This window comes from Tachypleus tridentatus, chromosome 9 (genome assembly GCF_004210375.1).
Source record: "Tachypleus tridentatus isolate NWPU-2018 chromosome 9, ASM421037v1, whole genome shotgun sequence".
Lineage (NCBI taxonomy): Eukaryota > Metazoa > Arthropoda > Merostomata > Xiphosura > Limulidae > Tachypleus > Tachypleus tridentatus.
In genome coordinates this window covers 164335364-164361508 of record NC_134833.1, presented here as the reverse complement: position 1 = coordinate 164361508, position 26145 = coordinate 164335364, and the positions used below count along the sequence as shown (strand labels likewise).

General features: G+C 35.2%; 2 protein-coding genes across 7 annotated transcripts in view; one reads left to right on the top strand and one right to left on the bottom strand.

The window, feature by feature from the left end:
• The window catches only part of LOC143226843 (beta-1,3-galactosyltransferase 5-like), a 45381-nt gene extending 38031 nt beyond the window's left edge, over positions 1–7350 (bottom strand). Inside the window, exons 1-3 of one of the 5 annotated variants that reach the window (XM_076458330.1) lie at positions 7012–7072; positions 4197–4255; positions 299–3737 (exon numbers count right to left, since the gene is read on the bottom strand). In XM_076458330.1, the coding sequence (XP_076314445.1) occupies positions 2468–3160 (693 nt within the window). In that variant the 5' untranslated portion in view covers positions 3161–3737; positions 4197–4255; positions 7012–7072 and the 3' untranslated portion in view covers positions 299–2467. Of the gene's footprint in view, positions 1–298; positions 3738–4196; positions 4256–4372; positions 4654–7011 lie in introns of those variants that run through there. The other 4 variants (XM_076458329.1, XM_076458331.1, XM_076458332.1 and 1 more) reach the window with 4 other exon arrangements.
• A 2526-nt stretch (positions 7351–9876) lies between these two features.
• Positions 9877–22881, top strand: LOC143226845 (flavin reductase (NADPH)-like). 2 transcript variants are annotated; one of them, XM_076458334.1, is made up of 5 exons: positions 9877–10042; positions 15095–15256; positions 20596–20685; positions 21674–21805; positions 22624–22881. In XM_076458334.1, exons 1-5 carry the CDS (start codon positions 9958–9960, stop codon positions 22773–22775), a joined length of 621 nt encoding a protein of 206 aa, XP_076314449.1. In that variant the 5' UTR covers positions 9877–9957; the 3' UTR covers positions 22776–22881. The 2 variants fall into 2 exon arrangements, with proteins under 2 accessions (XP_076314449.1, XP_076314450.1); XM_076458335.1 differs by having other exon boundaries at positions 9994–10130.
• The last annotated feature ends 3264 nt before the right edge of the window (positions 22882–26145 follow it).

Here is a 26145-nt window from a genome sequence, read left to right as displayed (position 1 = left end):
CAGCATTCATTGCTTTGCTTTAGTAGATAACCACAAGTTCTCTGCCATGTTGTACATGTAATATCACTGCTCCCACTGAAAAATTACTGGAATTTGTATGTGAGTGGATCTTAGAGTTTGTTAATTTAAATATTATGTCCCTTTTTTAAACAACTTTTATAAATTTCCACATCTTAACTTTTGATTTTCTTTGGTCTTTCAATTTTCTGTTTCTTTATTTTGTAATCATTTTTCTCATTTTTAAGAATGTTTCAATCTAGCTTCCTGTCTGCATTATCATATTATTAAACACTTCAAGTTTAGCCAAAGTTCTGTTTTATTTTCATCACAATATATTGAAAACACAAAACAACTTAAAATAATTTAATTTAAAGGACTTGTAAAATGGCCTAATACAGACAATCAGTAAATGACCTGATACAGACAATTAGTATATTCACAAATTTGAAAACGACTTGTATGGATAGAGAAAGCACTAATAGAGGAGCGAACTATGTTTCGACCTTCTTTGGTCATTGACAGGTTCACAAAGAAAGAAAGAGTTACTGACTGACAGCTGACCACATGTTTGAAGGCAGTTGTGTAATTGAGTATAGGAATTTAGAGGGTGTGCTTAAATGTTGGATATATTTATTAATATAGGTATAAAGGTGTTCCTTTGTATTGGTTTATTTTGGGCTCGAGTTGTTGTATAAGTAAGGCTTCTTTAATTTTGCATTTGTTCAAAAACCACAACTATATATAAACAAATGGCTTTAGCATGGGCAACCCAGTATCACCAGTTCTAGTCAATATTTTTATGACACAAGTTGAAACACAAGCAATTAACACAGCATTACATCCACCACTAAACTGGTACAGATATGCAGACAACACGATTGCGGGATTCACATCTACAGAACACACTATTTTTTTCAATCACATTAACTCTATACATCCCAAGATTAACTTCATATGTGAACAGGAAGAAAGCAATCAAATATCATTTCTTAACCTCAAAATTACAAAACCAAAATCCACTGAAAAATCACCCATACTGGACATTCCTTGGGACTCAGCACATGAAACAAAACAAAAACTCAACATACTAAGAAACCAAATAAGCACATCTATAAAACTATGTTCACCAAATAAAACTAACAATGAATTAGACAAAATAAAACAATTCTTCATCAACATCAATAAGTTTCCTCCACAAACCATAGAAAACTTTATTTGCACACACCTAGACAGAAAGCAAAATCAACTGACAAAAGATAATTTGACACAGGGCCACATAACTTAATGTTAAAAAACATTACAGACATAAATGTCACAACATAGAAACTTCAAACTTTACCCAGTTTTGTCCCCATTGATATTTTGTTTAAATATTGCTAATATAATTACCTCTGTATTGGCAATAGACCTGATAAACCTGGAATATGTATCATCACTAGTTAAATAGTCTAAACTACCATACATTACTAACTTTGATATCCAACCCTCTATGGCAAATGTATGTTACCAGTTCATAGAGCCTACATTTGGTGAACAATATATAGTATCAACTAATATGGCTTACCTTCTGTGACTAGTATACAGTATCAACTGACATAGCCTACCTTATCACTTGACATAATCTACTTTCTGTAACAATGTAAAACAGAATGACTAGGGATGTTTAGTTTTATTGATAGTTTCCAGTATATTAGTAGTTGTATTATGACAGTGTTCTCATGATATCAAGTTTAGTGTCACAGTTGCCTGTGAATGTAAACACTACTTTCATAGATTATACAATATGGTTTTTTATTGTATCAGATATCTATATTCTATACTTACACCAGTTTACAATGTTTCTATTCTCTGGTGTATGTTTAAATTATTGTTAAATATTTAAGATGAGGCATATTTATTTATTTTGTAAAATTTTGTGTCTTTTAATTTGATCTTTAGTTAAGAAGTGTCCAGATATATATTATACATAATTTCATAAATGTCGATAATTTTGTACGGTTATGAAACTGTCATACTTCAAAGACATTAATGTGGCAAGATTGTGGCTTTTCTGTTTATTTTTGGCATTTTGTTTTTTCAACATATTTTGGTTGTTTTTATATAACCCAAAGTTGCAGGAAAAAGGATCACAGGAGACACAGGCAGTCCACAACTGGACTATCTATCTGTCCATTAATTTTTACTATCTTCAAGATAAAGCTTCTGAAATTAAAACCATATTATCATTTGGAAAAATCCATCCCTAATCATCTCATTGTATGGTAACCAGCTATATAATGATCAATATACAATCACAATATCAGTTCTCTAAGCCTAACTACATATAGTATGAATAGCATGCGTAAGTTTATGTTCTAAGGATCACATCAAGTCTTCACAGTATCAGTAATTACAATTTACAATATTGTGACTCAAACTATAATTATGGTTAAATGTCTTCTCAACTATGTATCTTCTCTGTTTCAATTCAACTGAGGTACCCCACCACTTGCGGACAGAAGAATCCTTGTGTATTCACTTGTTTCCACAATTCTTGCAGCTCCTGGGGTTCCAGTTCTTGAGAAGTCACCCTTCCGTCACTGAAAGCACAACTCCCTTGCTGAGGATGGATGGAAGGCTTAAGGGTGAAACTTGGATGGTCGTACATCTCCACCCGAGCTTTGTAACGACAGAATCCTGTGATATAGACATCTTCTATGAAAAACACTGGAGTTGAAAGTGCAGCTTTGTAGAGGTCTTCGCCTACAGAAATGGGGAAAACGTACCCTAGTCCAGCACAGTATGGCGGAAAGTACTGGCCCGGAAGTTCCTTGTCAGTCACCATATACTTGATATAGTGTGGAGGGACAGTATCGAGGAAGTCTTTTCGAAGAATACGACGGACACGGTTGAAATGGCAGATCAAAGTCCGTTCTTTGGTGGAATAAAAGTTGTGCAAGATGTTCAGCAAGTTTGGAACATGTACAAAAATATCTTCATCTGTCTTCATAACAAAGTCTGCATTGTTACAAAAACTAACAGACCATTTAAGTCCCATGACAGATTTCAAAGCTAAATGCTTAAAAGTGTCAGGAAAGTCTTCTTGAACTATATCTCCGTACCTGACATTTTCTTCCGCTAGATGGTGCTGTACATCTGTATGTGGAGAAACTCCAACCATGAACACGATGCGGAAATTGAGTGCTTCCTGTAAAGCCAATATTCCCCAAGTATCTCGAATCGTCTGTCTTTGTTTGACGTTCTTAACTGCAGACTCGATAAACAAGAGAAGCTTTAATCGTTTCTCGTCAAAAGATTCACAACGGGACGTAGGGTTAATGAGGTATGTGTAGTTGTGAGGTGTGTGCACGTGACCTACGTGTACTGTGACGTTTCCATTTAACACCACCCAACCGCTTTTGCTGTAGACTGTTTCAAACTTGAAGGAACCATTGGAGAGATTAACTCGCGTTTCGTAACAAATTTGTTGTTGAATTCATTCAGTATATGCCCACGATCCATTGGGAAATCATTTTTATCGTGAGAATTTATTGAAAATGAGGTAGAATGAAGGCAGAGAAGTAGATGAATTGTTAAAACAAAGGACAGTAAGAGAACCAGTAAATACATGAAGCTTGTTAATTTTAGTCGAGGCCTCATTGTTTTACAGCGATGTGTCACATTGTTCCGTATCAAATATGTTGTTTTGTTTTTTTCTCGAATCCCTTTCACCTTGACCAAGTGCTGCTTAATAACACCTAGGTGGAAAAAAAATGAAATTCCGTTGAATGGGCAGCAACTTTCTTGTTGTAGAAACACAAATGTAGAAGACGATTTATTAAAATGAAAGACGTCGGCCCTCTACACTTGTGTTTTTACAGCCATCCATTTAAATAAATTTCATCATGAGGGCTCTGCATAAACACTGCCAAATAATAATTTTAAAATACTTTAATACTGTACTCATTCATCTCAAGTAAACAGAAAACTTGAAGTTTAAATACCAAAATATTAAACACGAAATGCACAAGAATTTCACTTTTTTTTGGATATTCTAAAAGTACACGTATAGCATATCAACGTGTCAGTATATTAACTTTATACAATATATCGAAACTGAATTATAAAACACGGCATTGTTCTCCTTGTATAACTTCAACCCCTTTAAACCTTTATTTTATTACACAAGATCAGAATTCTGCCGTATAAGAACTTACCAGAACCTGAAACGTTGTTGTTATCCGGCTGTATAAAGGTACAGGTGGCCTAATTATGTCTACAAAATGGAAGGCATTTTAAATGATAGAACAAATTAAAAACCCTTCAATAATGATTAGTTTAAGCTAATTCTGAAGTCAATGTAAACCTTCAACTGGTTTGACGTAGGGCTTACCGAAGATACACAGACACGGTTTCCCCTCACACCTATTCTATCCTCGGTTGGTTCTCACACCTACAAACTTGTTAAATATTTTTTACCTTCATTAAAATCACTAACCAAGAACAAACTTACTGTTAAATACTTTTTTTTCCCCTTTGTTCGAGATGTATTCAAATTTTGTAACGATGAACAATTTGTAATAGCCAGCTTGGGGAAACGATTATTCCGAAACAAAACTATTGTGCTCTCTAACTTAAACCAACAAACTAGCCTTCAAGTACAATCACTTCGTTTTAATTTTAATTTTTATGACGAAAAAGACTTAGTGACGATGGAATCGCCTCCAGTGCATCTCGGGACGGCTGGTGTCGGTAGAACGAATTAAGAAATCGCCTCCGGGTCCGATTCTCGCAAATATTTTTGTATGTTATTCGAACGTCAATGGTTGGACAATTGCTCACTTAAGATATGTATTGAAATATTTATATACAATTTGCCTAACTTGAAACACAATAACTCATGTTAATGTTCTATTTAATCAAAATAAGCATGTCCTCGTTATTGTCTGTGCAATATATTACAGTTAGTTCTGCAACAAATAAACAGGTCTGGCATGGCCTAGCGCGTAAGGCGTGCGACTCGTAATCTGAGAATCGCGGGTTCGAATCCCCGTCGCACCAAACATGCTCGCCCTTTCAGCCGTGGGGGCGTTATAATGTTACGATCAATCTCACTATTCGTTGGTACAAGAGTAGCCCAAAAGTTGGCGGTGGGTGGTGATGACTAGCTGCCTTCCCTCTAGTCTTACACTGCTAAATTAGGGACGGCTAGCACAGATAGCCCTCGAGTAGCTTTGTGCGAAATTCCAAAAAAAACAAACAAAAAAGCTATTGTTTTCTCAAAGAAAAATAGTTTTAAAGCTTGGTAAAATAACGAGTCTTGAAGCACTGGTGTTAACACTAAATATTTTTACAATTTTCCACTTATTTAATAAATCTGAAAAATCTAAAATAAGGCAATTTTGAAACTTAAAGTTATTAAAATAAACCCTAAAATCTTGCTATATAATAGGCATAGTTGAAAGCAAGTTGTTTTAAAAGTGTGGGTATATTTATAAATGATTCTTGTAAACTAAAATTACTTAGAAGAATGTTGAATTTATTTGTGTTTTTTTGGGGCTACTCTTTTACCAACGAATAGTGAGATTGACCGTCACATTATACACCCTCACGGCTGGGAGGGCGAGCATGTTTAGCGCGACGCGGGCGCGAACCCGCGACCCTCAGATTACGAGTCGCACGCCTTACGCGCTTGGCCATGCCAGGCCGAGAAAACAATATCAGTCAGTACCTTAACATGCTAATAGAATATTTAGCTAACTAAGTTTGCTTGTTGTGTTTATAACAAAAGTAATTTTGATGAGACGGTTTGATATTTAGCTTCAAAATTGAACTATTACGATATTTGAGTCTAGATGGATGTTAGGGTGTAAATTTAGTAAAGTCAACAGCCGTTCCATTGTAAGGTACTGGAATTATTGTTTCATTTTTATGATTATCTGTTATAGAAATTCACCGCAAAATATTGCTTTACAATAATAGCATTCTACTTAAGTTTGTAAAAAGAAAGATTAATTGTTTGACTGGTCAGTGTAAAATTGACAATTTTACAGTAAACACTGAACAAGAGTTAAAACTAGAAGTAAAAAAAAGGTTATGAAATCAATACGTTTTTATTTTTTATATACATATTCGAGAAGCTTCAAGTTAGCTGAGCGTATTACCTATTACGTAATTTGTAAAAACCAAATGCAGACTAGCAATTTGGTAATAAAGCAAGTGAACATCTAAATGGCATTAAACTGCCAAAATTACGTAAAGACAAAAATTTCACCAACAACGACCAACTGAAAACTTTTCTATGAATGGGGTTCGAAGGCCGCCTGGAGGAGTCACTTGCTTTTAAAACTCGCCCCACTGTACAGTGATGTATGTCAGTCTTTCATTAGACACTAAAATGACGTCACATAAGGGATGCTTAACGTTGCAGCAATTTGTACTTAAGGGACGTCAATAAAACTTGCGCATGCCATGAATCACGAGAATGATTACGTACTCTATAACTCACGTGTGAAGTTGAAAAGCAAAATATAAAGCTATTCGTTACTCTCAGTTTTGGTTTTATTTACTCTTAAAACAGAGACTCTACTAAAGTAAATCTAGAAAATACTCCCAATGGGAAGCGACTAAATAAATAAATAAATTTACAATCTAGGAACCCTACAACGACCTGGCTTTATAAACATTATGTTTTTCAAGTTTTAATCAGAATCTTACATGATTTTATGTAATATTACTTTTCTTTGTCATTTTCATGTTTTATGGTTTGTAGTATTTGTAATAAACACGTAATTTTGCAGATAATTTAATGTTCAACAAGCTGCGCACGCAATTTTTAACTCTGCGCTTGCGCTGTTGTTCTAAGCTGTATGTTCTGACAAACTTTAGCCTGGATTGTCACCTTTACTCGCTAAATTAGAAAATAAATAAAACATAGCAACCTTCGTAACATAGTATTTTATTTCGTTATTTTTTTTCGCTTATATAGTTAACTATATTTTTCTACTTATGAGCTCAAAATCGCCAACGTACCTTGAACTTGTACGAATTGTTTGGTGCTGTTGTCCACTAAAACTGTTCATTCTCCTGCGTGTACAGGTACAAGAAAACTTGTCAGTTCACTTCCCGTCTCCCTCAGTCTCGTGGCCTGTATTTCTGGAACCGGCTTCAACCAAATTATTTAGTCATTTAACCAATTACACTTATAAAATATTGTATCGCATTTCTGTAGCCACAAACAAGAAAATGTATGAAAGTAAAATAATTATTGACCAAGATCAGAAGTTATGCTTAACTTCTTTTCACACTCAACAGGGTTGTTTACAGCAGAGACTAACGATATGGTAAACCATTTATAAACAATTTTACATTAAGAAAACAGCCACGTCAGTTTCTGTGTAGAAGTTATTGTTTCATATCCACTGGACGTAGCCTAGTCAGCGTGTCAGGCTATGGCCTTCTAGGTTTGTTATCTGAAATTCGTTCCACTCTAGGCCCGGCATAGCCTGGTGGGTTAAGGCGTTCGACTCGTAATCTGAGGATCGCGGGTTCGAATCCCCGTCGCACCAAACATGCTCGCCCTTTCAGCCGTGGGGACATTATAATGTAGCAGTCAATCCCACTCTTCGTTGGTAAAAGAGTAGCCCAAGAGTTGACAGTGGGTGGTGATGACTAGCTGCCTTCCCTCTAGCCTTACACTGCTAAATTAGGCACGGCTAGCACAGATAGCCCTTGTGTAGCTTTGCGCGAAATTTAAAAACAAACAAATCGTTCCACGCTCTTTTGAATCTGGAGCAATAAACCTTCACAACTGATTCTCATTTCCTCAAAAACGGTGATTCGTAATTCTAAAATAAGCCTGATCATTTAACCAATTTGTGGTATAAAGTACCCAATTACATTCTAGCAGTCAAAATAAAAGCAGTAGACAGTTCAAAAACAATTTTAGAAAATCTCTTCACAAGTTTCTGTTTAAAAAAATTAAACTGTCTCGGTTTGTTTTGAATTTCGCGCAAAGCTACACAAGGGCTATTGCGCTAACCGTTCCTAAATTAGCATTGCAAAACTAGAGGGAAGGCAGCTAGTCATCACCACCCACTGCCAACTCTTGGGCTACTCTTTTACCAACAAATAGTGGAATTGGCCGCCAATTATAACACCCCCACGGCTGAAAGGGCGAGCATGTTTGTTGTGACAGGGATTCGAACCCGCGACCCTCAAATTACGAGTCGAGTGCCTTAACCACCTAGCCATTCTTTATTGTATTCAACTTGTCATTCATACAAATTGAGATGTCTCTTATTTAAAAATAAATTTGGCAGTCACAAAATTTAAACATGGATGTCGTATATTATAATTAGTTCCTAAGGTATATACAACTAGATGCTATACTGAGAAGAGTACGTTCCTTCTTTATCCCATGTAATTGATTCACTCCTTGTGTACAGAACTATCCCAGTCGTATCAGATCTGTACCTTGCTTTCACGTATTGACTTGTTTATATTCAGAACTATCCTAATCACACGTTATAATTGCTTTATAAAGAGGTATCATTACTGCACCTGAAACAAAATATTCTATTTAAGTGGCCTGATTATACCTTGTGGCACTTTTTTTAGCATAAAAATTTACATAGAAAATACCTGTATATCAAATTGATCCGTTTACCAGTTCACCATGCACTGTCAAGATGTCGTTATGTAGATAATGATAAGTTAAATACGTTAATTTCAGAATTTAGAGGCTATGTGTTAAGTGTTACAGTGATGCGAAGTGAAAACCTGTCTTTATTTATGTCATCAAACCACAGAATACATTTGTACTTCAATGAAACTGTCGTCTTCTAACAAATCTCTAAATTAATTAAAGTTTATGTTGAGAAACTCATTTTGGAAACCATGAAAAATTATGTTTGTTCCAGGCTCTTTACTTGTGTCAGAGTTATCCATCATGTCTTGCATTAAGCATGTGGATGATCATTCTCGTATGACATAGGTAATGCTATAACCTATACTTTACCAACTAGTCGGCCAGTGAAGGACGCTTGTTGTCCACTTACTTGCTGAATGTATGACATTGCAGCAATATTAGAAGGAAGAAATAAAACAAATCAATAGATTCTGCGCTATATAGAGAGTACTGCATAGAATAAGACAATATGAAAAATTATAAAATTTGAAAATTCCTGAGTTAATGTAGAAAAACAGAATGTGATAAATTGTAGGCTATGCATGAATAAGAAACAGCCTTTAAATCACAACTCGCTAATAGGCAACAGTTGTTGTCTATTGGATCACATTACAAAAATCAAACGTTAGTGCAACAGTATGTTATCTTTTTCGAACAAAAATATTCTTTTAAAACATTGATAAAATTGTCTCGTAATGCAAGGTTTGTTGCATTTTGTGTTTTGTTTTTTTATGGGCATTTTTGCATTTTTTTTACCACTACTTTGTCCTCTGTTGACGAATCTTTACCAAATCTGGCGTGAAAGTTTATTCGGTCCATGCAGAGATACATGCAAACTTGGGGTTTTACATTTTGCGCTCTGCAGTTTTTATGGGCGTTTTTACAGTTACATATAAGGGAAGCAATTTTCCATGTCCCAAGATAACTTTTCATTAATCATTAATTTACATAACTTCTGTCCAGATAGTATATGCAATATATATATATATATATCGTGTATATTCCTTTTTATTTTCAATTTTAGGTGTACTTTGATGGAGTAGAAATTTTCCTTTGATAACTTCTGACAGATAGTTCTAACGAATAAGCATGTTTAAACCTAGTTTACTATTTTTACAGTTAGATTCTTTTAAAACGCGCCCAAATATTATTTAGATAAAAATGTATTTGAATTATTATTTCGCTAGACGCAAGTTAATTAAAATAGTGATGTCAAAAGAGGGCGCAAAAAACTGGTGTTGTAGTGAAAGCTAGCGCGAACAATCGAGTTCGGTAGTGAAATAAAAGCAATGACACGTAACATAAGAAAAATCGTAATATTTGGAGCAACAGGAAATACGGGTTTAGCTACTGTTCAAGTAGCTCTTAATTTAGGTACGTGGTGTATCTTGTTTGGAATAAACAGAGATTTAGTTCGTGATGACAAGAAACCTGCTTGAAGTACAAATGTATTCTCAAAACGGTTGGTATGGGTATTAAAATTTTAATTAACCTGAAGATGACTTAAGAAGGTCGAATCGTTGTTCTATGTTTTATTTTACTTAAAGATTTAATACCCTTATTAGCCGCTTTGAGAAATATAGAGATTTAGTTCTTTTTGTCATGTCGATACAACTATAGGCAGAGGAAGAACTGTTATTGGATAAACTTATGTTAAAATTTTAGTTGCATATTTGTTCGTTACTGTAGAAACAACTGTGGTGAAAATGTTTTTCTAATACAACTTGCATCACTAGTTTTAAACAAAGGCTTCATACTATAGCCTATGATACCACGATCCAGCATTTTGAATTTTGTTTAATTTTTAGATTATAGTCTTTACAAGTTTATTTTGTCATATTATTTATATTCTTTGGATGTTCTGTTAATATTTTTGCAAGTGAGGTATTATTAAACGAATACAGACCTATTTCTTAGAAATATCAAAGTTGAGAATTTGGTCAGATAGCATGACTTTTTTTTTTTTATCATGTATAATACAAGGCTAACGAAGGATGAGGAACGAGGCCAGCTGTCCCGGGGCCCGTTAGTGTGATGTTACAAAGCTCGCTAGAAATGAATACTACTTGATGACCTAAAATGGCTACTGTTTTTTAAAAGATTCTTAAAGAGATTTGTCAGCTAAATTTTCTGAAAAATTAGCAAAAGTTAATAAATAGAATGAATGGTGAACCCGATTATATTACTAACCCTGGGGCCTGTGCTGGCTCTCGACTCCCCTGTATGTGTATGTATGTATAGATGCTCAACATACAAAGAAATAGAATATACATATAAAGTACTGTTGATGTTTCGTATTGTCGTTAAAACTTAAAGCAGTTATTCAAATTGTAACCATGATGGATTATATTTTTAAAAAATGAACAAGCACCAGTCATCTGTTACTGACTGCTCACTGTCGACTATGAGTGTGAGAGGTTTGTCTATTAATGTGATATAGTTACAGAAAACACAATAAAATATTTTATTGTTAGTTCTACTCAATAACATGCTAGTTTTCATGCGTTTTAACTGATATAGATGAATTTCTTAAGTATATTTGCTTCTTAATAGAAACTTGTATTAAACATTTAAATTTAAATTAATGTCATCATAATAACACTTCTGTATTTCACAACAGATAGCAGCAACATCGATCTGTTTTCCGTCGTTATTCTGCGTTTTTATAATTTTGTTGTGACACCACTACATGTATTTGTTGATATCGTGTTTACTTTTATATGCAAGGTAACAAAAACACTTCACATTTCTGTACTCTGAGGGTCCGTATGTAATTTAGTTTTCCTATATGAGAACATGATGTCATGTGGTAGTGCAACTCTTTCGCGAAGACAATGGACGATTTAATGATGATGAAATTGTTAAAGATTTATCCAAAGAATACGATGAAGAGTTTGGACATCCAAGTAGGTTTAAATGTTATTGATCCTCTACGGTCAATTCTTAAAACCAATCGTTGGAGCAAATTTCCACCACCACCATTTCAAGAACTTCGAACAACAAATACTCGAAAATATTATTGGCTGGTACAAAAGTAAGAAACTCGGTAACTCGAATTCTTCCAAAAGGCAGACATTTCGTCTTCAAGGTCTGCCGTTTGTTATCTTTCTGGTTATTTTTATATTAGTCTTAGTTGCTTTCTTTTTGAACCTATGTGTGTGTCGTAACATAAATTGGCAGTTACATAGTACATTGTGCTGTTTGATGCTTTGTTGTCAGCTGGAATGGATAACCTCCGTATTGATAAACAAAACGTAGAAAGGTACAGTTGGTTCCATTACTTTCTTCAACATTGATTTTGAACATAAGTTTGCTGTTTCATTTTTGATCTTATAAATATGCCATAAAATTGTTTTTATAATGTTTCAACACAGAGTAGTACACAAAAGCATTGGGATAAACGCCAAATATTTCATTTTCTGTGATTTTGTAGAGGATTATGAAAACGCCATCATCACGTTCATACTGTTACTAGGTGTGCTTACGCAGGGTCTCTTTTGAGAGTAAATAAAACCAAATTTAAAGTAACAGATATGTTATTTCATGTCTTGAAAGTCCATATGTTAATGTTGTGAGACAGCCTACAGAATACATAATTCTTCTCGTGACTTATGTCATGCGCACGTTTTACTGACGTTACTCTAGTACATATTGTGACGTTAAGCATTCTTTATTTGTCATTTTGATTAAACTAATGTGCAGAACAACGTTTCGACATTCTTAGGTCATCTTCGTGTTAACGAAGACAGTTTGTTAACTTGAAGATGACCTAAGAAGGTCGAAGCTTTGTTCTATATTTTAATTAAAGTTTTAATATCCATACCAGCCATCTTAATAATACATTTTTACTTCAAGTGGGTTTCTCGTCATCATGGACGTCATTTTAGTGTATAATGACTGACTGACAGACAAATAACACACTACTATATATTTGTTAAAATGGTTAAAGTAGGCGATCCATCCAAACGACCTTCGACCTCCTTTCGGTGAAATTATGTAACAGTTTAAAAGATATTTTACGGTTGTTACCATGTTTTAACCACTATAGGTGTATACAAGGAAATAGACTCCCTCTGTCCCTTTAAAAAAAAGGTGACAAACATTTTATTTGAAGTAAATCTGCATAGCTTTTAGTATTTGCTTCGCCACTGTTTTTATAAATATCACAGTGAGCAACAGTTTCAGCTTAGAAGATACCACCAAACTTCCAGGAACGGTCATAGATAATGTTATACTTGGTTTACGTAAGTTGTCACTAGATCCTTGCTTATTTCTTTCTTTATTAATTTTTTATATCTAACATATTACAAGCGTTCTTTGTATTGTTCGTAGACGTTCGTCGCGTCTCTTGAGAAGTCGCATGACATGCAATTTTCACGTGACATTACATACGTATTCAACACCTGTAATTTCACAATTACAGTGTAGTTTTAAATAGTTAATATTTTTAAATATTTAACTATTTGAAAAATGTCAGTATAACAAAAAAGTAGTGGCTTTCTGCATATCAGCTCCTGGCTAGGTCAGTGTTTATCAGCTTGTGATTATTATACTTAGTAACTTCCTATTATTATTTACTCTAATATTATTAGAAGTTTCCTGTTAATCGGCCTATACCTGCTAGTCCATTTGTGTCTTGTAATGAACCTATGACCACATTAGTGGCCAACTGTGTATCATATTGTGACTATATTTATATTAATTGTCTTTATGACTGGGTTAGTGGTTCTTAATTGTATGACTGGCTGTATTAATTGGAATAAGAGCCACTATCCCAGTCATAAATCCAATTAATACAGCCAGTCGTAATACAATTTATGACGGGGATAGTGGCTGTTAATCATCTAATAACAATAATTTGCAGCTGCATTAGTCCATTCATGTCCTTGTAAGTGTATCATTTTATAACTTGATTTATGTTTACTTTATGACTGGGTAAATTTTGACTGAAAGCTCTGTGTCCCTGGCTTTATATAATGAGCCAAGCTGGTCTGTAATCACTAGCACATGTTTAGTGTAATCCTAATCGTGTACAGAATGAGCCAAGCTGGTCTGTAATCACTAGCACATGTTTAGTGTAATCCTAATCGTGTACAGAATGAACCAGTCTGGTCTGTAATCACTAGCACATGTTTAGTGTAATCCTAATCGTGTACAGAATGAACCAGTCTGGTCTGTAATCACTAGCACATGTTTAGTGTAATCCTAATCGTGTACAGAATGAACCAAGCTGGTCTGTAATCACTAGCACATGTTTAGTGTAATCCTAATCGTGTACAGAATGAACCAGTCTGGTCTGTAATTACCAGCACATGCTCGTTGTAATCCTAACTTGTACAGAATGAGCCAAGCTGGTGTATTATCACTAGCACATCTTTAATTTAACCCTAGCTTCTATAGAAGGATCCAATCTGGAATCCAGTCACTACCATGTTTTGGGCGATTATTATATTCTTGTATGTTGGGTTGGGTTTTATTATTGTTATTAATGTCAGATAAAAGTAATCAATTTCCATAGATCATAATAGAATTAGAATTGTGAAAGTAATAAAATTATCTAATTTTACAGAATGTAGGTCCAAGATGTATTTTTGTCTGTCACATATCCTCATTGTTACCACTAACATTATTTTTCACTGTAATTCTAAGTAATTACCCTCAAGTTTTGTCCATGTTACAATGAAAAATAATTTGAACAGAAAGAAATGTATAATAATAATCATATAGGATGTTTCCAGAAGAAAGAAGGTTTAGCTTATTTTTAGTTCATTAAATCCAAGTTTATTCAGTTCATCATTGTTTTTCATCACTGTTTTTATTCCTAGGATGTTTCATCCACTTTTATCATATTCACTACATCTTAATTCAGTGTATTGTAATGTATTTATTTCAGTCAATCAAATTATATTAAGTCTGAGAACATCATTTTTGAGGTGAGGAAGTAACTGTATGTTTGTTATTCTAAACCACTCGGTGACATAACAGTTTTTTGTAAATTATGCAGTGTTTATTTGAACTCTGTAATTCTGCACCACTGTTGTGTTATGACCACAAGTTTCTATTGGTATGGAGTTGTTACTTTGCTGTCTTTTATTAACAACTACTTTGTACTACATAGTGAGCATAAATTTAACTGTAAACTATAATTCTTGTCAAACTTATGAATGCCCTTTGTACAGATAAGCTTTGTGATCATGTAATGAATTGCAAAACTTCTTAGAAGAGAAAGATGGTGCTCTAGTCTGAAGTTAATTCATTGTGTTTTTCTACATTGAACTTTAGTTGCTAATAAATTCATCAAAATACTGATGTGTGCTAACCATAAGCTTTCTTTTTAAATCTTGAAGAAAAAAAATAGCATTCTAAAAATGTTTGGCTGTCATAAATAAACATTATAAATGTATGAAGAAACATCTGTTTATTTAGGCTTTGAAGTTACAGCCTTTTTGAGAGACCCAACCAAACTTCCACCAGATGTTAAGCCTAATATAGTCATCAAGGGAGATGTATTGAACACAGATGACGTTAACAAAGCTGTTGAAGGACAGGATGGTGTTGTGATAGTTTTAGGAACAAGAAATGACCTGAGTAAGTTTGGAAACTTAAAACAAGGTGGCACTGTTCTTTAATCTTGTGCATCATTGAGATTAGAGAAAATATTACACTGGTTCACTTGTTCCATTTTTAGCCCACAGAAGGCTAAGTTTATTGGTGGTTCTAGGTTTTATAAATTATCACTAAAAATAAACAATTGTTTTCACTTTCCTAGTTTTGCTTGATAAATTAATAAATTTCCTGGAAGTGTCAAAACTGAAGAAACAGTTAAGTCAACTTGTCTTCAGATACTGTTTGCTTATTTTCTCTTTTGAGACCTATTTAAGGATAGTAACATAACTTTGAAGTTGAATTTTTGTTTAAAATGGATGAAAAACTACGATAGCTTTGCAATATAATATATAATATGCGACTCCCTCTATTAGATTCTACCAAATTTTCACTTCTCATGTGTCGGTGGTGTTGTCATGATATATTTTGTGTTATTTATGTCTTTTCCCCTGTCAGCACATTGGGAGTTGAGAAGTGACCAACACACTTGAGTGGATGATAAGCTGTTATACTGTTATAGGTTTTTGAATATTTTGATTTTAATATCATTATTTATATGTACCTACTTCTTGTAAGGTTAGAGGTTTTTATTTAACACTTAGTGATATCCCTGTCTGTCATTTATCTTCACCAGTAAACTGCAAATCATTAAATATATTGTTTATTTAACAAATACCATCCACTAAACATTTTTATTGTCAATACACACTTACTTAATTTAACAGTAAAATGATTTTTTCATTTTTGAGGGCCATTTGGTTTGGTGTTTGTCCAACCTTCCTCCTTAAACAACCAAATCTGTTTGTGACAACACCTGTTTGCCAACTTTCCTCTACCTGATTTGTGAGTTGGCCTTCCTATGCCTCTATTGTTGAGTCTGCTAGGCCTGCCTCAGCCTTTTTTATAAACAGTTTAGTTGTTTTTATTTCCCTCCTTTTCCAGCCATTGTTTCTCCTTTGAGAGATGGTGCACAGGCTTTGGTTCATGTTGCTTTAGTGTATCATCAGGCAGATTGTTTTCTCTTTACTTTGAACCTCTGTCTGTAAGAGGGTGGGGTTAGAATCTGTTAATGCTGTCTGTTTCTTTAGATTTTCATGAGATACCTTCCTCATTCTCCTTATCTTCTTTTTATGATTCTTATTATCAGCTCATTATCTATAAAAGTGGCTTCTTTTTTGTGGTGTGACACTGTCTTGTGCCAAGTGTTTTTTTTCATTATGACTTGTGTAGAACTATGAAGTGAGTAGTCAAAGTTTCAACTGACCCCTTTGATTTCTCATTCTATTCCCACATGGATGTCAGTTCCCAGGTTTTGGATTCATAGCTTAACCAATGGATATAAGTCCTCACACACGTATTACAGATGTCTGTTTCCTCACTCACTTCCCCTCGGTGTGGTTTCCTGTACGTGGTGAGGGGACCTCCCAGATAAGGTTCTGTTCTGTCGGGTTACCTTCTCTGGGATCTAAACATCCACCCACGTGTTTGCCATGCATGGCGACCTGTGAAGGGAAAGGATCCTGGTGGTTGAGGGGGTCCAACCCTAACGCACCACTTTGGCCTTGAATTCCTGTAGTCGGGCAGCCCCCCTTGGGTCAATTGGCTGGTTTATTTGGGCTACATTCAACCAAGTACCAGTGTTGGAAATTCTCAATGGGTGTTGTGGACATTGTGCCTGATGCTGGTGTTTGGGTATAGTGCTCACGAAACCCTGGCGTTGCTTCATTGTCCTTGCATGACTTTGTAGTGTGTCCCCTCGTAGGGCTCCATGGTGGGTGGAGTCAGTGGGTACCAAAATTTTTCTTTTTTCCTATAGATCCTCTTTCAACAAATTTAAATAAAATAGTGAAAAAACAGTCAATGAGTAAGCGACCACGTCTTGAAGACTGAACAGCAATCTTCAACATCTGTAACACACGTACCTCATTTTCTTATATTACATTCTCTTTCAGAAAAACTTTTAGGGCAATTCTCCCCCTTTTTTATTCAGAAGGGACTAGAGGTACTTGCTGGCTCTCCAAAGTCCGTAAAGAAGCTTCGACCTGGAGACATATTAGTTGAAACAACCACAACCCACCACAGTGAACTCCTCTTGAATTCAACGGCAATTGGGGATATACCGATTGAGGTTACCCCTCATGCTACTTTGAATTAATCACGAGGAGTTATTGTTGAGAGGGATTTGAAGAACATCCCCGAGTCAGAGATTCTCGCTGGTCTCTTCACTCAAGGAGTTTCTGCAGTGAGGCGCGCATCTCCATTCGTAAAGATGGAGTTACACTGCCAACAAATACCCTCATTTTGACATTTACATCATCACGTGCACCTTGCACCATCAAGGCAGGTTATCTCATTTGCAGGGTATGGCCATTCATTCCAAACCCTCTCTGATATTTCCAATGTTAGAGATTCGGCCACTCAAAGACATCATGTCATGGTTCCCTGGCATGTGCTCATTGTGGAGGCAAGGACCACGATGCCTATGACTGTGACATGAACCCACATTGCGTAAACTGCAATGGTTCTCACCCCTCTTACTTTCATTCTTGCCCAAAATGGTTGGAGGAAAAAGAGGTGCAGCGTTTGAAAATAACTCATAACATTAGTTATCCTGAGGCTCGGAAATTGCTGCCCGCCACTCCATCTTGGACATATGCTGCTGCACTTCGTTCCACAACTACAGTGAGAGTGCAGACAGATCTCTCTGTGCCCCCAAGAAAATCGTTTTCAAAACAAATGAAAAGACTTTTGACCTCCATGGTTAAAAAGGTTGAATTGACTTCCACACCCATCTCTGTTCCTCCCATACATTCCAACAAACCTCAAGATCCACATCCTTCAGTTTCAAATACAGGCATTTCTTCTGATACATTTTTTTCTCCCACCTCAAGAGGCAAAACAATCATTCGTTCGCATCCTCGGCCACTGGAATTCCCTTCCAATAACAAAGACCTACTCCATCGACCCAGGGCAGGATCTATGGAGGTAGATAGACCTCCTCCGAAAAAGGACAGTAAGGAAAAAAAGACGTGGTCATAAACAGAAGGGTTCTCCAGCCACTTCGCCTACTCATCATTAAAAATGGCCACTTTGATACAATGGAACTGTCGAGGTTTACGTTCTAATTTGGATGATATCAAAACACTGATTGCTTCCTACCATCCTGTATGTCTTTCCTTACAAGAAACATTTCTCAAACCTGCTGATACAGTCTCCATTTGGCAGTTTTCTCTGTACAGAAATGACAGGCTGTGTGATGGACAAGTACATGGAGGGGTGGCACTATTGGTTGATCAACATGTGCTCACCCTGTCTTTGTCACTCAACGCACCCTTGGTGGCCGTAGCCATCCGTGTTTCCTTAGGTCATACCATCAGTTTGTTCTCTCTACCTGTCCCCTGGAGAGAGACATGATCAATCAGACCTTGATGCTCTCATTGCACAGTTGCTCTCTTCATTTCTAATCCTGGGAGACTTTAATGGACATCATCCCCTCTGGGGGAAATGCTGTTATTGATGGGAGGGGTTGCTCTGTAGAGTGTATGCTCTCTGATCACAATCTTTCTCTTTTTAATACTGGTTCTTCCACTTATTTTCATGCACCTAGTCAGTCCTTTACCACTATTGATCTCTCAGTTTGCTCCCCTTCATTATTCTCCCATTTTTCATGGAGGGTTGACAGTAATCCACGAGGCAGTGATCATTTTCCTATAATTGTGAGAGAGACTGGCCGTGGTCGATGCCACCCTACCTGCGTGTCCCGGTGGAAGCTGGATCAGGCAGACTAGTCCACTTTCACTGCTCTCGCAGAACTTGATCCTGCCATCGTGAATCAGCCATCAATAGACGACTGTGTGGCAGCTGTAACTGGCTGTATTATACAAGCAGCTGCTCGGTGTATTACTAAAACCTCGATACGTTTTCCACTACAGTTTGTTTTAATTTACATTTGGGTACTTCAAGGCTCAGTATTAGACCTTTTGTTTTTCTTGTATACAATATGACACAGATAAGAGAATGGAAAATAAGTTTTCTGATAATATTAAGGTCTTCAGTGTTGTTAGCTAAATAGGATTTAGGGCTACATCTGCAGCAGTCTAAATATGTTATATCATTGTATAGTTCACTGGTTATTCCAGATTTAGAGTACTTCCTTCACTCTTGTGAGCATCACATTAGCAAGGACATTAAGTGTTGGAAAGGGCTCATTGGATGATAGAAAGGTTAATATCTTTTGAAATTATCTCTTGAAAAACAGCAGAGTTAGAGGAGATCAGATTAAGATGTTTATGATGGGTAAGGAAACTGAGTGTTGATGTATAATAATTTTGTAGAAAACACAAATATAAATTTTGGCAGGGTAGGAGTCATTTTCAACAAAGTCCAATTTATTTTTGGAATGGGTTGATTTCAGATGTAGTAAATATAAGGAAGGTTCAATCAATATTTCAGTGATAAGGGGTGGCATTGAGTTTCTAACATTTTTTTAGTTTACTTTAGTAGATGGAACAGGCTAGATGAAGGAAGAGGTTCCCTTGTTATCTTTGTATAAAATTTATTATTCAGTTGAGCCAATACAAAGTTATTTTGTATTATTGAGAATGAGGAACAGTTTGAAGACATCTTGAAGAGGGAGTGAAGGAAACTTCATTTTAATATGTTCTGTATTTTGTTACAAAATTGTACCCAATGATGATGAAATATCCTACATTTATAATTAAGTTTATTTTTACTGCTTATTCAAGCCCTCTCTAAAGTTTATTTGATGTTGTTATATGTTCTTTCAGATGTAGAAAACATTCAGTATGAGATATTAGAAAGTTATTTAATACAAGCTGGAGCACTCATCAGTTAGATGGAAGTTATATAAATAATGAAAGGTTATCTTACGCACATGGAAGGTTGCTTCCCTTCTGTTATTCAAAGCACACAAAAATGCCCAAAGAAAACAATTGCAGAACACAAAATGTGAAGCTGAAAATTTGTATGTATGACCACATGGACCCATCAAACCTTCATGTTAAATTTGGTGAAGGTCCATGTAGTGAGGGCAAAGTAATGGTAAAATATTCCAATAAAAACCACAACATCCAAAACTGAAAATATGCATGTTTTTCCTGTCTGGACCTAACAAATCTCTATCCACACCTTGTGAAGTCATTACCTAGACATACAACAGATTTATATATGTTCTTTCAAGTGTTAAAAATCTTCAGAAGAAAACAACAGTTAATGTTACTGCATGTTGAAAATATTCACTAAGTCAATACAAAACTGTTCTATAGGACATAACTTATTTTTGAACTGTCTTATTTCATCAGGTCCAACAACAGTCATGTCAGAAGGAACAAGAAATATTGTCCAAGCAATGAAAATGTATAACGTCCTTCGAGTTACGTGCTGTATGTCAGGTGGGTTCAGTTCATTTTGTTGAATATGTATAGTACTCCAAATTATACCTCATTAAGTTTGGTGTTTGTTTAGTGTTATTTACTATATAGTTGGTATGTCTAGTCTTGTATTGTGTACGTAATTAACTGTCATTTCTTGTATTTAGTGTTATGTCAAATATGGGATATCTCTAGTTCTATATCCTCTAACATATTAACTTTGATTTCTTACAGATTAGGTATGTCTAGTCTTTATTCTATATGTGATTAGTTTCTTTTTGTTCCATTTGGGGTTACTGGATTGTTATAGGGTGTGTGTGTGTTCCAACATCCCATATGTTGTTAACCTTTTGGTTTGTTAGATTTAGTGTCATTTGTATCAGATTTGGTGTGTCTAATCCTATACTTCTAACTTTTGTTTGTTACATCTAATGATATTTACTGCATGTCTTCTTGTATATCCCATATTTTTGTAACACTTTGCATAACACACCAAACTTACCTAGTGTCCAGACATGGATTGGAAACCTTGTTGGCTTTGATTTGCTACATCTAGAGTTATTTTAGTGGACAAAAGTATCTTTTTGTTTGTTGTATACTACACTAGGTAAGATATCTTCTTAACACTACTATGTACAGTATGTTTGTCGGCACAAGTTTCTGTTGTATGTTTTATAGTTAATACTTGTTTTTGGTTGTTTACATTCTATAGAGTAAACAATGTATCTCTTGTTGGTTGTACACTGTAGTTCCTTGATACTCTACAGTAGGCAAGGTATATTATTTGTTTTACACTATGGTATCAAAAAAACAAGGTATCTCTTGTACTGTGGTACACATGTAGAAGAGGTTTGTTGTACTCAAGTTTTGTCTCATTTTGAAAATATTACAATTTGTGTAGGTGATGGTATTCTAATTATTATAGAACTCTATGCTAAAGTTTTCAACACTAACAACTGAACATTATTGAGAGTTTATCTTACTTTCTAATAATATTTATTATGAACAGCATTTCTGTTTTGGGAACGAGATAAAGTTCCTCCACGACTTGTTCCTCTGACTGAAGACCACGAGAGAATGATGAACGTGCTAAAGGAAAGTGACAGAGAATGGGTGGCGTTATTTCCTCCCCATATCACTAGTAAGTGCTACTTCGAGACACTCTCCTCCCCATGTCACTAGTAAGTGCTACTTCGAGACACCTACACACATCATTATGTATGTTCTGTTCTCTCTTCCACCAGTTAGACTGCATCAGCACTATTTTCATTAGAACCAAATGGGAACTCAGTACCACGACTATCTGTTCTTTGTTTAATATATTTTCCACATAACCTGTTTATGGACACAATGACCTGAGTTAATTCCTTGAGTTTCTACTATACAGTGATCTGCATTCTAATTCTATTCTTTCCCACTCCCTACAAACAGAGACCTACATTTGTAAGAAAGTCCTACTGTCTCTGTAATCAGTCCTGCACACGATCAAGGGTTGGATGATTAGATTAGCATGCAAGTCGTTTCGTTCCACTTATGAGATTTAGGCTTAACAAAGCATGTTCTAATTTCTTCCTGACTACAGGCTGTTTGATATATCCACCTGCTAAGCATGAGTTGTGACTGGGTTGATCAGAGAACAGTAGATAGCAGCATAGGATACAGGGGATGACCCCTTCACTAGCACTGGGTGCAAACGTTCTGACAATCACTTCTAGCAAACCCTGTAGTTCTCTGTGGAGTACAGACCTACCTTAAGGGGTGCTTTTGGTAATACTATGTAAATATATGTTGACAAGGTAGGATATTATATTGCTTTTAGTTTATTTTGTTTTTTTTTGAATTAATAATAGTAGTTAATACCAGATACAGCATGTTGTATAGTGGAAAACACTTATGTTATTTATTACTCATCATAAAATAGAACTACATAAATTATAGTGTGTATTTCATTATTTCTAGATGAACCTGCTACCAAGAATTATATTCTGAAGAAAGACACCAGTGTAGGACATGTCATTTCCAAGTTTGATCTTGGAGAGATCATGATTAAGTGTTTGTTGATGGATGACTATATAGGTCATACTGTGGGAATGGGGTATCCTCAAGTTTAATGTAGTTGTACACAACGTAATATTAGGTATTTTTGTATTCTACAGTTGTTAAAGAATATTTCAGTTTTAAATCTGAGATAAAATAAAAGCACATTTTATAATTGTACTTATGTTCAGTCCCTGGGTAACATTAATCTAACACTCAGTGTCACAACTGGGTCTAATTTAACACTGATAAAAGATAAATTTATTGGTTTATATTGAAGTAATTGTTAATCATACTTACAGTAAAGAAAAGTGCATGGATGTAACAAGAGGGAAGGAGAAAACTAGCTAGAAACGACTGATGTTCTAACTAGTTTTGTTACCAACACAGATTTTCATAAGAGAGAGGAGGGTCTACTTACAGTACAGACTAGGCTACCAGTTCCACAACACACGATCAATTTAAGTTTGTAAATAAGAAACAGAACTCTTGTGAATTGTAAAGACACTCCAAGAAAGGCTGTAGTGACCCAACTTAGACTACTTGTAATAGAAATAGAGAGAGTAGAATAAATATTCAAAACAAATGACTACAACCGTGAAGTTGCACAATTAAGAGATAAGAGTAAAGTATTGTCACAAGAGGAGGGATGTTTGAAGTAAAACAAAACAGCTTTATAATTAGTGATGAATGAAGCCTGGAGAGTGTTATGGGAACACAGCAGGCAATATATAAGATAGCTAAATGAAGAAATAAAGTTGAATAATTATGAAGTGGTAATGAGAGAGGGATTGGAAGTGGTAGCAATGGAATGTCCACTGTCGGAAGAGAGCCACTGGGAGGAGTAGAAGTTGTGGAAGTCTACACAAAAACAGTAAACAGTATTGGTGCATCATGGACATTCATTAATGCATTCAGAGAGGAACAGTAACATAAGTTGGTAAGAATATGTACAATGGAGCAAAGACAACAGTATAGGACAAGGAAGAACTGAAGAGATCAAAGTAATGTTAGGTCAAAACCAAAGGTCAGCTTCAAATCTTTTCCTGGCTGGATGTTTTGACTAGTGTAGCAAGAGGAGGAAATGGGTCAGGACCTCTTGTTTATAGATGATTTTATCAACTGAAAAAAAGGAAGGCTGTAGAAGTGTAGATAAACTAGAGAGAGAAGTTAAACAGCTAAGATTAACAAATTTGATATGAAGTGAAATACATTTAGACTCCAACATTAGTGAGGAATTAGAATGTAGAGTAGAACTAACATCAGCTGAATGTAATAAATGGAGAAAAGTATGTGGGGTGGGTTTCAACAAAAAAACCACCACTGCTTAATGTAGGAAACAGTAGTTCAGTTCTGCTTCATAAAGCAGAAACTTGGGTCATAAGAACTGAACTGAGGAAGTTAAGATGGATGTTAGGAATATATTGGAGAGTGATATGGTTTGGACATGTAGTGGACAGAGATACTAATGAGGTCAGTGCAACTAGTAGCAATACACTGGATTGTAATCTATAGAGAAGACTCAAGTGATGGACAACACATTAATACCTCCACTCTTTACTACAGAAGAATGCAGAAATAAGACATCTATGAAATACACCAGTCACATTTGTCTATATTTTTATGTTCACACTGAACTGTGTGCAGTATTACCCTTTAATGTTATACAAGCATGCTTCAATAATGTGCAAAACAATTTGTTTGGAAAACAGCAGTGACAGAAAGCAAAACTATTTTCATGCACCAAACTTTCTTGTTTGTTGTAAATATAGACCAGAGAAACCATACACACTTGTACTTGGAATACAACTTACAAAAAAGTGTATTTTAATGTAGTGGTAGTTAGTTTTAATACTCATACCAGCTGTCTCGAGAATACATTTTTTACTTCAAGTGGTTCTCTGATCATCATGAAAGGCAACTCAGTTTGCTCTATATTTATTGTATGCAAGTTTTTAATACATGGAGTTGAATAAATGTAAGTAAAGAAACAATATAAAATAAACCATACAACGTACTCACGGTGTGGAATACAGGCATGGGTAATGTAAATATTCTTAGTGCCATCTAGTTTGTGTTTGCTATCCCATCAATTTTAGAATATAATGTTTAGTTACACATTTCTGCACTATTTGTGAATCAAGTCTTGGCTTCCATGGGGGGGCACATCTTCTTAGGTGAAAAACATCATTTCATTCAGTTCTTAATGTAATCTGTAGACTATTTTTTGAAACAAGATATCTCGTGACCATTATATTGAACTGAGTAGTAAGGAGTATACTGTGTATTATTACTTTCAATTAATGCACGTGATTGGATACAGTGAATAGTACTGTTAATACCAAGTTCCCTGATTAAGGTTTAATTATTTTAAATATCATACATTTAATACAGTCTGTCTTAATGTCAATCACACTGAGGCTTAATATTATAAGAGTCTGGTCATTTTTATGAAATTAAAAGTTTTCTGTATGTTAATAACACTTCACTATAACTGGTATGTTTATTTTTAGTGCCCTCACTCCCTGACACTGCAACTGGGACAGATGTTTCCCAATGTCATCCAAAATTGCCATGCTTGAGAGTAAAAAGTTATTTAATTGCATCCCACCTAATGTTGATATATAGTTTCCTTCAATGTTTTTTACTTAGCCGCTCTGTAACCAATCAGATCCTAAATGGAATATACAGCAACTCCACAATGCCAAATTTCTCTCAGTGGGGATAAAGACAAAGCCTCCTTTGGGGTGGAATTTGGAGGAATTAGTAACCAAACTGAGATTCCTTGAAGGACAAATCTTTTCACATTTTAACCAAATATCATGTCCTATGTTGGTATAGCGATAAATCTACAAATTTACAAAGCTAAAATCAGGGGTTTGATTACCCTTGGTGGACTCAGCAGATAGCTAGATTGGTTTTGTTTGTGTTTTCTTACAGCAAAGCCACAAGACCATAAGTTCATAACAGTATTATCTTGCTATGCATATATTATTTTCGGTTTTATTAGTTAATGCAAACTGTCAGCAGAAGACAATATCCATAATATAAAGTGGGATACACCCATAATTACATATTGTTTACTTTGGGCAAATAAATAAAATGACGTAGGTAGAATGTTGGGACCTGTTCCTACAAATAGGTAAACTGTACCCACAACTGGTGGTCTAGAATGTAGGATTATGCCTGAAAAGTTGCAGGAGTGGACCAATCTTAAGCCTGCAGGAGACAGGCATATCAGTGTCAGCAGCACACAGGATGAAAAAAGCAGAACAAATAAAACAACACATACCCGAGATGAAAGCTGAATGTCATCCCTTCCTGAGGATTCTACACATACCCAAGATGAGAGCTGAATGTCATCCCTTCCTGAGGATTCTAAACTCATTATTCTAACACAAGACATCTGCACTTAAACACTGCAAAACAAAAAGTGATAGTTCA